General features: G+C 66.2%; 9 protein-coding genes across 9 annotated transcripts; 5 read left to right on the top strand and 4 right to left on the bottom strand.

The window, feature by feature from the left end:
• Positions 1–69: 69 nt before the first annotated feature.
• On the bottom strand, positions 70–2,169 carry MICPUN_52109 (predicted protein; the record flags this gene model as incomplete). Its single annotated transcript, XM_002500302.1, has 1 exon — positions 70–2,169. The coding sequence occupies one exon, from the start codon at positions 2,167–2,169 to the stop codon at positions 70–72; it is 2,100 nt and encodes a 699-aa protein (XP_002500348.1).
• Positions 2,170–2,356: 187 nt separating this feature from the next.
• On the top strand, positions 2,357–4,497 carry MICPUN_99251 (oligopeptide transporter family; the record flags this gene model as incomplete). The annotated part of the gene is made up of 2 exons (XM_002500748.1): positions 2,357–2,487; positions 2,586–4,497. 2 exons carry the CDS (start codon positions 2,357–2,359, stop codon positions 4,495–4,497), a joined length of 2,043 nt encoding a protein of 680 aa, XP_002500794.1.
• Positions 4,498–4,665: 168 nt separating this feature from the next.
• MICPUN_56617 (set domain protein) lies at positions 4,666–6,771 on the top strand (the record flags this gene model as incomplete). Its single annotated transcript, XM_002500747.1, has 1 exon — positions 4,666–6,771. One exon carries the CDS (start codon positions 4,666–4,668, stop codon positions 6,769–6,771), a length of 2,106 nt encoding a protein of 701 aa, XP_002500793.1.
• A 254-nt stretch (positions 6,772–7,025) lies between these two features.
• Positions 7,026–8,111, top strand: MICPUN_99249 (predicted protein; the record flags this gene model as incomplete). Its single annotated transcript, XM_002500746.1, has 1 exon — positions 7,026–8,111. The coding sequence occupies one exon, from the start codon at positions 7,026–7,028 to the stop codon at positions 8,109–8,111; it is 1,086 nt and encodes a 361-aa protein (XP_002500792.1).
• Positions 8,112–8,211: 100 nt separating this feature from the next.
• On the bottom strand, positions 8,212–8,697 carry MICPUN_56615 (predicted protein; the record flags this gene model as incomplete). The annotated part of the gene is made up of 1 exon (XM_002500301.1): positions 8,212–8,697. One exon carries the CDS (start codon positions 8,695–8,697, stop codon positions 8,212–8,214), a length of 486 nt encoding a protein of 161 aa, XP_002500347.1.
• A 367-nt stretch (positions 8,698–9,064) lies between these two features.
• MICPUN_97107 (predicted protein) lies at positions 9,065–10,685 on the bottom strand (the record flags this gene model as incomplete). The annotated part of the gene is made up of 3 exons (XM_002500300.1): positions 9,065–10,264; positions 10,440–10,484; positions 10,656–10,685. The coding sequence occupies 3 exons, from the start codon at positions 10,683–10,685 to the stop codon at positions 9,065–9,067; spliced, it is 1,275 nt and encodes a 424-aa protein (XP_002500346.1).
• An 833-nt stretch (positions 10,686–11,518) lies between these two features.
• On the top strand, positions 11,519–11,863 carry MICPUN_56613 (predicted protein; the record flags this gene model as incomplete). Its single annotated transcript, XM_002500745.1, has 1 exon — positions 11,519–11,863. One exon carries the CDS (start codon positions 11,519–11,521, stop codon positions 11,861–11,863), a length of 345 nt encoding a protein of 114 aa, XP_002500791.1.
• Positions 11,864–11,893: 30 nt separating this feature from the next.
• MICPUN_107856 (predicted protein) lies at positions 11,894–12,427 on the bottom strand. The gene has a single exon (XM_002500299.1). It carries the CDS (start codon positions 12,414–12,416, stop codon positions 11,940–11,942), a length of 477 nt encoding a protein of 158 aa, XP_002500345.1. The 5' UTR covers positions 12,417–12,427; the 3' UTR covers positions 11,894–11,939.
• A 192-nt stretch (positions 12,428–12,619) lies between these two features.
• MICPUN_56611 (predicted protein) lies at positions 12,620–13,417 on the top strand (the record flags this gene model as incomplete). The annotated part of the gene is made up of 1 exon (XM_002500744.1): positions 12,620–13,417. The coding sequence occupies one exon, from the start codon at positions 12,620–12,622 to the stop codon at positions 13,415–13,417; it is 798 nt and encodes a 265-aa protein (XP_002500790.1).
• Positions 13,418–13,448: the final 31 nt, after the last annotated feature.

Raw genomic sequence — 13,448 nt, 5'->3', positions numbered from 1 at the left:
AGACTGAGGGTGGGAATGTTTATGATACGAGGGACATGACAAAACGATAAACTGTCTTGGTGCGGTGGTTTAGTATCTGGACCCGCCCCACTGCTGGCCCCGGCTGTAATAGTCGCCCTGCTGGTCGTACTGACCCCCCTGGTTGCCGTAGCCTGACTGCTGCTGACCGCGGTTGTAGTAGTCATTGCCGCCGCCCTGCTGATTGTTGTTGTATCCGCCCCCCTGGTCGTAGGACTGCTGCTGACCGTGATAGGAGGGCTGCTGATTGTTGTAGGACTGCTGCTGGTTGGAGCCGCCCCACTGCTGGTTCTGGCCGGCCCAACCCTGCTGCTGCTGGTGGGACTGCTGCACGCCCTGGTAGTTGTTGTAGCCGCCGTCGCGGTCACCGCCGAGCCACTGCCGGTGCGTGTCGCGCTCGTCGTAGTGAGGGGCGTCCCTCCCGCCGCCGCCGTACCCGCCGCGGTCGGGGTAGGAGGACCTGTCCGCATACGCCGACCCCGGCCCCTGGGCGTCGTAGTAAGCGTCTCGACCGTACCCGCCGCCGCGATCGTATCCCCCGCGATCGTATCCCCCGCGATCGTATCCCCCGCGATCGTATCCCCCGCGATCGTATCCCCCGCGATCGTATCCCCGATCCCCGCGGCCGCGTCGATCGTACTGGTCGTAGTAGCTCCCGCCGCCGGCTGCGCCGCCGCGTACGACGGGGTCGCGATGTACAGCTGTGTCGCGTCCCCGGCCGTCTCGACCGCCCCGGCCGGTGGATGGCTCGATCCTGTGCGCGCCCACGGGGCCTCCGCCCTGCTTGGTCACCGCCTGCTGCACGAGGTGCTTGGCGTCGTGGCACTGGCGGTCGGTTCCCTCGATGGCCACCACGCGGAACTTGCCGTGGGACTCGTGGACGGTGATCCTCGCGCCGGACTCGCGACGGATCTGGCCCACGTTGGAGCCCATCTTGCCGATGACGCCGCCGGCGAACTGCGCGTCGATGCCAAACGTCATGCGAATCTCGTCGCCGCCGCCGCCGCCGCCGCTGCCGCGGGGCGGGGGACCCCTGTCGTAGTTGCCGCCGCCGCCGCCTCCACGCCCGCCGCCGCCGTAAGGGTGGTGGCGGCCTCGGCCGTCGCGTCCCGCGCCGTGGGAATCGCGAGCGCGTTGCAGCCGGTCCTTCTCCTTCTTCTCCCTAAAGTATCCCTCCTTCACGTCGGGGGCGTCGATGAGGAGCAGGGGATCCTCAGAGGCGATCGGGGGGTTAGCGCGGTAGTCGAGGCGCATCATCAGCACCGTCAGCGCCGCCCGCACCGCCGCGTCCGTCCCGACAATCTCGACGAACCGATCGGTGGGAAAGACGATGGAACCCAACGCCGCGTGAAGCGCCTCGCAATCTTTGGAACCCTTTTCCAACGCGACGACCTTCTCGCAGTCGGCGCCCGCGCCCGTCGCGAGTTCGGACACGTCCGCCTTTTCCATCTGCGACGCCGCGACGATGATGTGTACGCGTTGGGTCTGCGTCTGCTCCGGTCTCGCGCCCATCGGGGGATCGTTAAGGTCGGCGTCTTTCGGGATCATCTCCTCCGTGGATCGCAGGTAGACCATCTCGACGCCGCGAACGCCCTGGAAGGATCCGGGTTCGGATCGCTTGTCGGCGCACGTCACCACCGCGACGCGCGCGGCGTGTGTCTTGGACGTCTCCTGCAGGTGAAACCCGCACCCGGATTCCTTGCGCGCGTGCGCGACGATCTTGCCGCGCGGGCCGATGACGTAGCCCGCCTTGTCGCTCGGGACGACGATGCGGAGGCACGAGCGAACCGTCTCGTCGGGAACCGTGCCGATCGTGGGGTGCGGCTCGTCGCCTCCCGCCTTCGTTTTGTCGTCCGCCTCGCCGTCCGCCGCGGGAGGATCCTCCTTCGCCGCGGGGGCGTCGTCGTCGGTCGCTTTCGCCTCGACCGGATCGGCGTCGTCCATCGGGGTCGCGTCGTCGGCGGGCTCGGATCGGCCCGAGCCCTTCTCGTCGTCAGCTTGATCATCGTCAGCGGGAGCGTCCTCGGCGGGTTCCTCCTCCTGGACGGGCTCCTTGACCTTCCTGGGACGGCCCGGCGGTTTCTTCCCCGCCGCCTTCGCGGTCTTCGCGGTCTGCGCGGCCTTCTTTGTGCCTCCCTTCTTTGGGCCCATGTCGATCGATCGGTCCGTCCTCGCAGGTCCGCGCGGCGCCCGATCGATGTGGCGGCAATTAGGGTAACGTCAAATCTCCCGGTAAGAGTTAGCTGGGTGCGACGGACTCGATTTCCGGGACGCCCCGCTCACCCGATTTGCGAGCTCAGAAACGCGTGGCGAACATAGGTTCCGACGCGTCGGGAGGATGACGCCGACGTACGAGGCGGTGGACCCGCTGAGCCCGCGGGCAGTGATCGCGGGGATGCTGGTGGGCTTCGTGGTGTCCGCGATGAACGTCAGCTTCGGGCTGAAGGCCGGATGGGGCCAGGGAGGGAGGTGAGCGGACCGCTCCATCGGCCCGTCGTCACCAAATCTTTCGACCCTCTTTGGCCCGCGACGCTAATCTCTTACCCTTCCCCCGTTCCCTCGCGCAGCGTGTTGGCGGCAGCCGTCAGCATCGGGTTGTTCAGCGCGATGAAACCCAAGATTCCATTCACGCAGCTAGAGGCGAACGTCTGCCAGACGGTCGCCAGCGCCGCGGGTTCGATGACCATGGCCGCGGGTCTCATCGGACCGATCCCCGCCCTGCACCTGCTCGGTATGCGCTACTCGGTCTGGACGATGATGACCTGGGGGGCGTCAGTCGCGTTCCTCGGGGTGTTCTTCGCGGTCCCCTTGCGTCGCCACTTCCTGTTGGAGTCGCAGCTGAGGTTCCCGTCCGGAACGGCCACGGCCGAGACGATAAAGTCCATGTTCGCGGACGCCAGGCGCGCCAAGTCGCAGGTGGGCACTCTGATCCACGCGTCTGTATTCGCCGCCGGGACAGTCGTCCTGACGTGGTGCTTCCCGTGGGTGCTGCGGCCGCCGTTGTTCGCCACGCTCGGGCTCGCGTCCGCGGCGAGGTGGGGTTGGGGGATACGAATCGACGCGACGCTCGTGGGGGGCGGGATACTCATGGGGACGAGGGTCGGGGTGAGCGTGTTGGTCGGGGGGGTGTGCGCGTGGGGAATGGTCGGGCCGTGGGCGGCCGCGAGGGGGTGGGTGACGGGGGATCCCCTCAGCATGAAGGGCGGGGCGAGGGGTTTGTTGCTGTGGCCGGGGGTGACGATGATGGCGGTGGACTCGCTCATGCAGCTGGCACTCGCGACGGTGTGCAGACCCAGGCGGCGGAGGAAGGTCGCCATGGGGGGAGATTCGTCTAATAAATCCGGGCAGGAGGCGACCAAGCGGCGGACCAAGTGGACCTACGACGACGTCGACGCCGACGGTTCGAGCGAGGCTCCCCTCCTCGGCGGCGGCGGCGGCGACGACGACGACGAACCCGGGCTGCTCAAGTCCCCGGACGTCCTGCCAAAGTCCAAGCCGACGCTCGTGGGTTGGGCGGGTATCGAGGATGGCAACGTACACGACGAATCAATCGTCCCCGCCGGTGACGCGTCACCGCCCGCCGACTTCAAGGAGGACCACCCGGACGCGATACCCCGGTCGTGGTGGATCGTCGGGCTCGCCGTCACCGGGGTATGGACCGCGTCGGTGCTCCACCTCAACTTCGGGATGGCCCTCTGGCAGCCGGTCCTGGCGCTCCCGGTGGCGGCCGTGATGTCGTACGTCGCCGTTCGGTGCACCGGGGAGACGGATATCAACCCCATCGGTCCCATGGGTAAGATCATCCAGCTCGTGTTCGCGCTCGTGGCGCCCGGGGCGATCGTGACGAACCTGATGGCGGCGGCGGTGGCGTGCGGGGGCGCGGGGCAGGCTGGGGACCTCATGCACGACTTCCGAGCCGGGCTGATGATGCGACTGTCCCCGAGGAAGCAGCTCCTGGCGCAGCTGATGGGGATACCGATCGGCATCTTGGGCGCCGTGCCCACGTACGCGTTGTTCGCGGCGACGTACCCGATCGGCGGCGAGCAGTTCCCCGCGCCCGCGGCGGTGGCGTGGCGCGCGGTCGCGGAGGTGCTGACCGGGCCGGAAGGCGGCGGTCTCCCGGCGGAGGCCAAGGCGCTCATGCTCATGGCCGCGGCGTTCACAGCTTGGGTTCGGACAGTGGAGCGCATGGCGGAGACCAGGGCGGAGACGAACCCGAACTCCCGCGCCGCGCGTTGGATCAAGCGGTTGATGATAAGCCCCACGAGCGCGGGGATAGCGTTCATCATCCCCCCGGAGTTTTCCACGACGATCGCCGTCGCGGCCATCGGTTCGGGATACTGGGAGCGGCGGAACCGGGAGCACCACGAGGATCACGCGTACATCGCGGCGAGCGGTTTGTTGGCCGGCGCGGGGGTGATGGGGGTGGTCACCGCGCTGGTGTCCATGGCGTTCGGGACCACCGCGCCGGAAACGTGAGATGCGCGCGTGTGAATGCGAGTGTAAAACTCTTAATGAACATTATTGGCATCGCGTCGGTTCTACACATCGGTTGTCGCGCCTTGAACTCCTGTCTGCTCCAGAAATGTCACAGAAATAAATGACGAGCTCTCGGCGCCAGAGTCGTCTGCGCGAACGTGGCGAGGGATGGGTTCCAGCGGCGAAGATGGTTCGAAGCTGGAGCTCGGGAAGATTGTCGAGGTGAGCGGAAAGGGCCTCGGCATCGTGGCGACGCGCGATGCGGTCGCCGGAGAGGTTGTCGCGCGCGAACAAGGCCCGATGGCGATCTCGCTCTCCCGTGACCAGCTCGGGGTGCGATGCTGTCGCTGCGCGGGGCGCGCGGCGCGACCGTCCGCGACGCAAATATGCGATGAGGGTTGCGGCGCGATGTGGTGCTCCCCCGAGTGCGCGGTCGCCGATACCCACCTCCACGCGGACTCGGGCGAGTGCTCGTTTCTCCTGGACATCGGTCCGGACCCCCGCGTCGCGATGTGTCAGCCCTGCGGTCCGGGGGATCGGCGAACGGGCAGGAGGAGGAGGGTCGAGAGCGACTGGGTCACGCTCGCGGACGACGTGCGCCTGCTGCTGCGCGCGCGACGCGTCGGGATACTCGAGGGAGGCGCGGAGGAACGCCTCGCCTCGCTCGACGCGAACGCTCCGGCTCCCGACGACGACGACGAATCATCCCTCCTCGCCGCCGCCTCCGAGGGATCCGACGCGACGCTCCGTCGCATCGCGTCCATCGCGGTGGACGCTCACAAACGCAGAGACGGAGGCGGAGGAGGCGGCATCATTCCCGAGGATGCGGAGGCGAACGACGCGAACGAGGCGCGCGACGACGACCACGCCGAACTCGATTCATGGTTGCGCGCGGCGTTAATCGTCTTCGCCAACTCCTTCGACGTCGAGGCGTGGGGCGCGAGGCGCGGGTCCGAATTTCCCCGGCCCGCTCGCGTCGCCGGGGCGGTGTATCGAACGCTGTCGCGGTTCAACCACTCGTGCGCGCCCAACTGCACGTGGTCGTTCGTGCACGAGTCGGAATCTAAACCCGGGGGCGGCGCCGTCTCCGTGAACGTCCGCGCGATCAAGCCCGTCAAGTCGGGCGACGAGCTCACGATATCGTACGTCGACCCGACGGTGGGACGCGCCGAGCGACGGGAACAGCTGTGGGCGAAGTACCGGTTCGAGTGCGCGTGCCACCTGTGCGTCGGTCCCCGGGACGTCAATCGGCAGCTGCCGGGGACGGATCCGTATCTCGAGGCGGTGTTTGGCACCATCGACGAGAAGGACGCGAGGGCGACGGTCGAGGAAACCGACGGAATGATCCGGGACGTCAGGGCTGCGATTCGATCGATCCGCACGGACGAGGACGTGAAGAAGCTGGACCTCGCCGTCGATGCGCTGCGGGGCAAGCTGCGGTGTCGCACGAGACCCTTCGAGGTGGATCGAGGTGAGATGGCGAAACTGATCGAGGGGGAAGAAGCGCGTCCGAGGTGGACGCACTCGCGCAGGCCCGATCACGTGTCCAAGGCTGAGCACGAGAGGCTCCAGGGCGACGGTTTCCATCCGTTTCATTTCACGAGCATGGAAGCGTACGGGATCTTGGGGGTGGCGTCGTCCATCAAGGCGAAGTGGTTGATGTTCCGGGAGCCCGGCGACAAAGCGGGAATCGCGAAGTTGATGAAGATTGCCCTCGGGTACTCGATGCTGCGAGCCTCCGCGCTGGACGAGTTGGCGCGAAAAGAGGCGGGATTCGGAGACGCGGCGTCGCGTGCGTGGATGGAGGTGAGCGAACGAGCCATGTCCTGTGGGGTTCTGGAAAGGGTCGATGACCCGGTCCGGGGCCCGTATCGGCACCTGGATCAGACCTACCTCATGTCGAACGCCTTTCGCAAAGTGATCGAGTGCGACGACGGCGGAGAGGATGGCATTCTCCACTCGGCGGTGATGTGCTTACCCACAGCTCCTGGGTCCATGGGGGGTCCAGCGTGGCACGGAACCTCTTTCAATGGAGTCGACGTGGCTTTGGAGCCTCCCTCGGGTACGTTTGAGATTGCGTCGGACGTGGCGATGAACCTCGCGGACTACCACTCGCCCGGCTTGTGGAAACACATCGTCGGCGCTTTCAACGCTCACCAGGAAGAGGTTGGCGCGGCGACTGTGCCCGTGAGTGAGGATAACATCGAGAAGGAGGAGGCCAAGCCCGCGCGCATGGCAGTTGGCGAGGAATGCGCCGATGATGCCAAAGGTTGAGGTAGCATCGAATCGAAGCAAGTAAGCACTGAAGAACATCACCAAACCCGCAATCACGGCCATGAGTTCGCAAAGATAGCAAAGCTTCAACACGCGCCTCTCTTACAGGGGCCTTCTGGACACGCACGTGAGCGCCGGCCTCGTGTGCCGGGCGGGGCGGATTTTTGTCGGCACGCTTCGTCGCAGAAATCAAGTTGTCAACCGTCGATCTGATCGAGCACCCTCAAAGAACTAGGCGCGCGATCGCCCGCACGATGGCTGCGGATCCCACCGCCGCCGGTCCAGGCGGCCTCTCCGAAGAACAGGCCGCGGTGTACGACCGCCAGTTGCGCGTTTGGGGGGTCGAGGCGCAGCGTAGGCTCGGCGCATCGCGCATCCTCGTCGCGGGTCTTACCGGCCTCGCCGCCGAGGCGTGCAAGAACGTCGCGCTCGCGGGCGTCGGCGCCCTCGTCCTTTACGACGACGGCGCCCCGGCGGTGGATGCCGCGCCCGGAAACTTCCTCGCGGCGTCGGGGCTCGCGGACGCTGCGGGAACCGCCGACGCGGACGCCCTCACCGTCGCCAACGCCACCGCCGCGACGCTGCGCGAGATGAACCCCTTCGGCGAGATCTCGATCCTCCCGGGACCGAGCGATCTGTCGGGGATCGACGCGGCGGCGGTGAAGGGATGCGACGCGGTGCTCGTCACCGGATGCTCGCTCGCCGTCGCGGAGAGGATCAACGACGCCTGCCGCGACGCCGGCGCGTCCTTCTTCTACGGCGAGTGTCGAGCCACCGTCGCCAACTTCTTCGCCGATCTCGGGCCAAACTTCAGGTACGCCGTCGAGAGAGGACGTTCAAACACGGCGGAGAAGGACGGAGACGCGGCTAACAACGCCGGCGCGGACGCCGCCGTCGTCTCGTCGTTCGTCCCGCTGCGAGAGGCGGTGACCTGCAAGTGGTGCACCCTGGGCGACGGCAGGGAGGGCGGGGTGAGGCGGGTCAACAGGCTCGCGCCCGCGTGGTTGCTTTCAAAGCGTTTCGAGCGATCGCTTAAACGCCCTCCGTCCGCTCAAGACGTCCCCACGATGCTCGCGGAGGTGCCCGCGCTGGAAAAGGAGCACGGGGTGAAGCCCGGGTGGCTCGGGGACGCGCGGTGGGCTGTGGAGGACGTCGTGGCCGGGGCTTCGGGGGTGGGCGACGGGGGGGAGTCACCGGCGGTGGCGGCGGTGGTTGGCGGGATCCTCGCGCAGGAGGTGCTCAGGTCGGTCACCGGGAAGGGGGAGCCGGTGCGGAACTCGTTCTTCTTCGGCGTGAGGAACGGTCAGGGGACGGTGGAGAATATGGGGTGCCCGACGTGAGAGGGATCGGGGAAGGAACGCGAGCGAGCGACGGCGACGCGACTAACGACTTTGACAACGAAAGCTGGACTAATTCTACTACTCGGGACCGGAGACGTGCTCACTCGACCGCCATGGCGGCCGGGGCTTGCTTGGGAGCCCTGTTGAGCGGCCTGCCATTATCCGGCGCGCCCATCCCCGCCGCAGCCTCCGCGTCCCTCTGCTCGTGGGGCTTCGGCCCGTTGAGCACCCTCTTCTTGTCCCTCTTGAACTGCTTCGTCTTCTGGTGCCTCGCGAGCGCCTCCGCGCTCTCGAAGTGCCGCCCGGTGAACATGCAGTAGAACTGCCCACCGCCCGGAAGGTCCTCGTTGAACGGCTGGTTCGGGTCGCCCTTAATCATCGCCTCGTAGCTCGAGATCTCCCTCGCCTTGCCCGGTCGCTTAGCGCCGCCCCCCTCGGCCTGCTCCTTCAGGTGCTGGTGCACAGCCTTGTAAATCACGTCGGCGTGGGGGAGCTGGAACTTGGTGCGCTTGACGGACTTGCACGCGTACCCGCGGTTCTTCTGCTTGGAGGTCTTCTTGCCTCCGCCGGTGGGACACCTACCCATGGTGACTGTGCGTTCCGATCAAACGCCCGTCGAGGCGCGCGGGGGACAAATGGCGCTTCGTTCGGCACCACCGCCGCAAAATCTCTCGGAGCCGCCAGGACTTGTGCCGGGAAAAGCACACTCGAGACGCTGGCCGCGGCCAAATTTTCGAGGGCGAGCGCGGGCGGAGCCGGGGGTTCGTGGAAATTCGTCGAATTTTACTGAAACATGAAGCTACTATCGAGGACCCTCGCCCGGGTCCCCCCACGCACCCCTCCCCTCCCCGCCGCCGACGCGCTCGGCCGGGACACGCGCCCGCCACCTCCGCCGAGTGTGTAGACTACGTATAAACATCTCGCCTCGCCCCGCGCGTCCTCCTCGCTCGCGCTCAAGGCTTGACGACGATCGCGTCGCGCCCGGGCCCGACGCCGAGGTACCTGCACTCCACGCCGGTGAGCTCCTCGATCTTCTCCACGTACGCCTTGCATTTCGCCGGGAGCTCGTCCCAGTCGCGCATCTTGGAGATGTCCTCCTCCCATCCGGGCAACGTCTCGTACACGCACTCAACCTTTTCGAGCTCCTCGATGGACGAGGGGAAGGCGTTCGTGACGGTGCCGTCGCCGAGCTTGTACGCGGTGGCGATCTTGAGCTCGGGCAGGCCGGAGAGCACGTCGAGCTTGGTGAGGTTGAGGTGCGTGAACCCGTTGATGGCGGACGCGTAGTTGAGCGCGACGACGTCGAGCCAGCCGATGCGCCTGGGGCGGCCGGTGGTGGTGCCGTACTCGTACCCCTTCTCGCGGAGGTCGTCCGCGAGCTCGCCGAAGAGCTCGGTGGGATACGGTCCCGCGCCGACGCGCGTCGTGTACGCCTTGGCGACGCCGATGACCGTCTCGAACTTGTTGGGCGCTAACCCGAGGCCGCTGCACACGCCGCCGAGCGACGGGTTGGACGAGGTGACGAAGGGGTAGGTGCCGAAATCGAGGTCGAGCATGGTGGCGTTGGCGCCCTCGACGAGCACCCGCTTGCCCGCCTTGTGCTCCTCGTTGATCATGTGCACGGTGTCGGCGATGAACGGGGTGATGCGCTCGGCGTACTTCTGGTACGCGACGAGCTCCGCCTCGACGTCGTACTCGAAATCTTCAAACCTCGCGGCGGCGTCGGCGGCGAGCGTCCTGAGCTTCTGCGCGAACGTCTCGGGGTTCCGAATGTCCCCGACGCGGATGCCGTTGCGGGTCGCCTTGGACGCGTAGGCCGGGCCGATGCCGCGCTTGGTGGTGCCAATCTTGTTACCGGAGAGCTCGGCTTCGCGCAAGCCGTCAATCTCCTTGTGGAGGTCGAAGAGCATGTGCGCGCGGTCGGAGATGACCAGGCGAGATGCGTCGATCTTCACCCCCGCCTTCTCGAGGGTATCGATCTCGTTGAACATACCGGGGAGGTGGACCACCACGCCGTTGCCCACGACGCACTTGGCCTTCTCGTTGAGGATGCCGGAGGGCACGAGATGGAGCGCGTACTTTTTGCCCTCGTCGTCGTAGATGGTGTGGCCCGCGTTGGCGCCGCCCTGGCACCTCGCGACGATGTCGTACTCCTGTTTGGCACGGACGGAAGTGGGGACGGTGAGTCGAGGAACGGTTCGCGGTGGCGGATCGGACACGGAATCGAGCGTGCGGCGTCGTCCGGGTCGGAAGCCCGAGGGGCGGCATCGCGCGGGTCCGGCGCCGGGGTTTAGGTTTAGTTGCGCGATTTGGCGCGCGATCGCTCACCTGGGCGAGGATGTCGACGAGCTTCCCCTTGCCCTCGTCTCCCCACTGGGATCCGAGGACCGCGCAGACGGAGCCGAGGGAGTTCCACTCGGCCTGGTGCTTCTTGGGGGAAGCCTTAGCCTCGGCGGTGGCCTTGGCGACGACGCGGCGGGCGACGCGTGCGCGGCTGGAGGCGGACAGCCTCTTCTGCCATGACACACGACGCGGCGCGACGACGGCGGCGGACGAGAGTGCGACGGCGCTCATCTGTCCTGAGTTTCGGTGCGTACGGTGCCTACTAGCCTACCGCCACGCTTCCAAGCGTTGCGTTGTCGAACGACGCGCCTTGCGGAGCGGGGTCGACGCGCGAGAGCGAGAGGGCCTTGCCGCCTCTGGCCAGCCGAGGTTGCCCAGAGAGGCGCCGAGTCGGACTCGATTTTTTGTTGGCACGGTCGGTCGAAACAGGCATGTTTTAAGACTGCACATCCATACGCATTCGCGAAAAAAAGTCCGACCGGCGAAAGCCCCAGCCGCCACCCTCCAACGAGAACGGATGAGAACCAACCCGCCGGGCTTCTCCCGCGTTTCGGCCCAAACGAGGATGGGCGGGAGGAGCGTGACACAACGCCAAATCCAGCTCAGAAGCCACGACGCGGACGGCGCGTGTCCGTCCCGTCGCCGTCCAGGTCTCTCTCTCGGTGCGAACACGCGCGAATTAATCCACACCCTCCCTCGTCCGCGATACGACCGCGAGGCGGCGCCGAGGCGGCGCGCCCGTTCGCGCATTCCCGCGGGAAGCGACGCGGAGCCTTCGCCCAGCCGTGCGGGTTGCCCACCCAACTCGCGCTGGCGTTCGCCGCGCGGGCTCGACGGCGTCGGAACGCCTCGCGTCACGTCTCGTCGTCGACATCCGCCCGCGACGGTCATCACCCACCGTTCGCCGCGAGTATCCCCCGTCTCACCATCCTCCCTCCCCGCGCATTCCCTTCCCCCCCAGGCGCGACACGAGGCCGAGGTGAAAATTCGCCTTGTCAGTCGCGAGCGAGCGACTCACTTTTAGAGGAGGTTGCGTCCAGGTTGGTTTCGCGAACGACGAGACGATGTCGGCGACGCCCCCGATGAGCCACCCGACTCGGCCGGGCCTCGACGACCTCCCGGATCCACCCGCGGCGCCCAGGAAGAAGAAACCGACGCGGTCGCGCGTGTTCCCGGCGCCCGCGGACGACGACGACGCGGCGACGACGCCGGCGGCGTCGCGGCGGAGGCTGGTGTTTGGCGACGGGGGCGAGTTTGACTCCCCGGAGGGCGGCGGCGGCGCGGGTGCCGCGGGCGGGGCGGGTGGGACGAGGACGCCTGCGTCGCCGCCGATGACGCGGGGGAGGGCGAGCGGGGGTAAGGAGCCGAAGACCCCGCCCGTGTCCAAGATCAAGTCGATGCCGAGGTAGCGACGGTGTACATTCATTTCTAGCGCCAGTAGCGAACCCGTGTAGTTGAACCAGTGTACGAGCAAAGGGAGACGGGCTAGTCTAGCAGGCCCGCGGGGAGTACGCGGCCGATCCGTCGCCGCGTCACCGCGTCCGGAAGCGCGCATCTCCCGCCGTTCGTCCCAAACACCGAGTACCGATGTTTGGCCACCAGCCCGTACACCCCGTCGCGGATAAACTCGGGGATGGCCACGGTCAGGTAGAGCGCCGACCACGGCGCCCCGAGCGCCAGGAACGTCCTCAGCACAGCCGTGGACCTAACGTACCCGACCGCCTTGCCCTTGGGTGACACCTCGACGACCACGATGGAGCTCAGGTCCGTGGGCATCCCGCACCGCTTGAGCAGCGCCCGCCCCGCGTCGCTCTGCTGCGTCTCGAAGTACACCGCGCCTTTGCCATCGAGCGCGGAGACGAGACGCGCGTAGCCGCTGCACAGCGCGCAGTCGCCGTCGACGAGGGCGACGAGGGTAGACGAGGAAGACGTGGACGCGCCGGGTTCGTCCCGCCGGTTCATACCCGCCGTCGTCGCGCGGTTCGCTCTGTCGGCGGCAAAGTCAGAGATTCTCTCCTCGGAGATCGGACACGAACCACCGTGCCGACAAAAATCCTCCGCCCCGCCCGGCACACGAGGCCGGCGCTCACGGCGTGTCCAGAAGGCCCCTGTAACCTCCGGGTCTACTTACGCCCACCTTCGCGCGAATGTTCGCCTCGAAGATGATGATGGACAATAAGGTTCACATCTCTGATGGAACGACTGGGCGCATGCCCTCGGCTAAATCCAACAAAAACCACCTGTTCGGTCACGCGATTGCGGAAGACCTCGTGCGCCGGTACTTCTCTCGGTCGCTCGACAAGAAGGACAAGGTTGGTCTCGCCGCTTTTGGGATGCATGTACTGTGCCACCCACCCGAGAGGCGCGTGTTGAAGCTTTGCTATCTTTGCGAACTCATGGCCGTGATCGCGGGTTTGGTGATGTTCTTCAGTTCTTACTTGCTTCGATTCGATGCTACCTCAACCTTTGGCATCATGGGCGCATTCTTCGCCAACGTTTCGCTGATGTGTAACCTATGTGGGATCATAAACTGCTTGTTTATGGGCTTCAAGATCAGCACCGGCAAGGGGTCGGTATACGAGGCCTTGGATGTGCTGCAAGGGGTTGGGCAGACAGTGAACCTGATCGTATTCGGTGTCAATGGTGCAGGGATGGCTTACATGTTCTACTCCCTCGACCTCACGACCGATGACTACCTGCGTTGGGCCAACCTTGGGATCTTCATCCCGGCGTTCTGTTACTCGTATGGTTTTGTTATATGGTACGTGCTTTCTTACGAGCCGTTGTCGTGGTGGCACCAGTGGTCGTGGAACTACGAATTGTTCAAACCCATGTACATCATCGCCTGGCTTCGGATGGGGAGGGTGCCCATGCGGGAGAGAGCCGCGGCGCAACTCGAGTACTTGCTGGCGGATCTGCCCGACGACGTGATGGCGATCCTCAAAGCCGACGGGAATGTGTAGTATATCATAGTCTGTAGCGATGTATTTCGAT

Source organism: Micromonas commoda, chromosome 3 (genome assembly GCF_000090985.2).
Source record: "Micromonas commoda chromosome 3, complete sequence".
NCBI lineage: Eukaryota > Viridiplantae > Chlorophyta > Mamiellophyceae > Mamiellales > Mamiellaceae > Micromonas > Micromonas commoda.
Note: the sequence above shows the minus strand (reverse complement) of the source record. Positions and strands in the feature narration are given on the sequence as shown.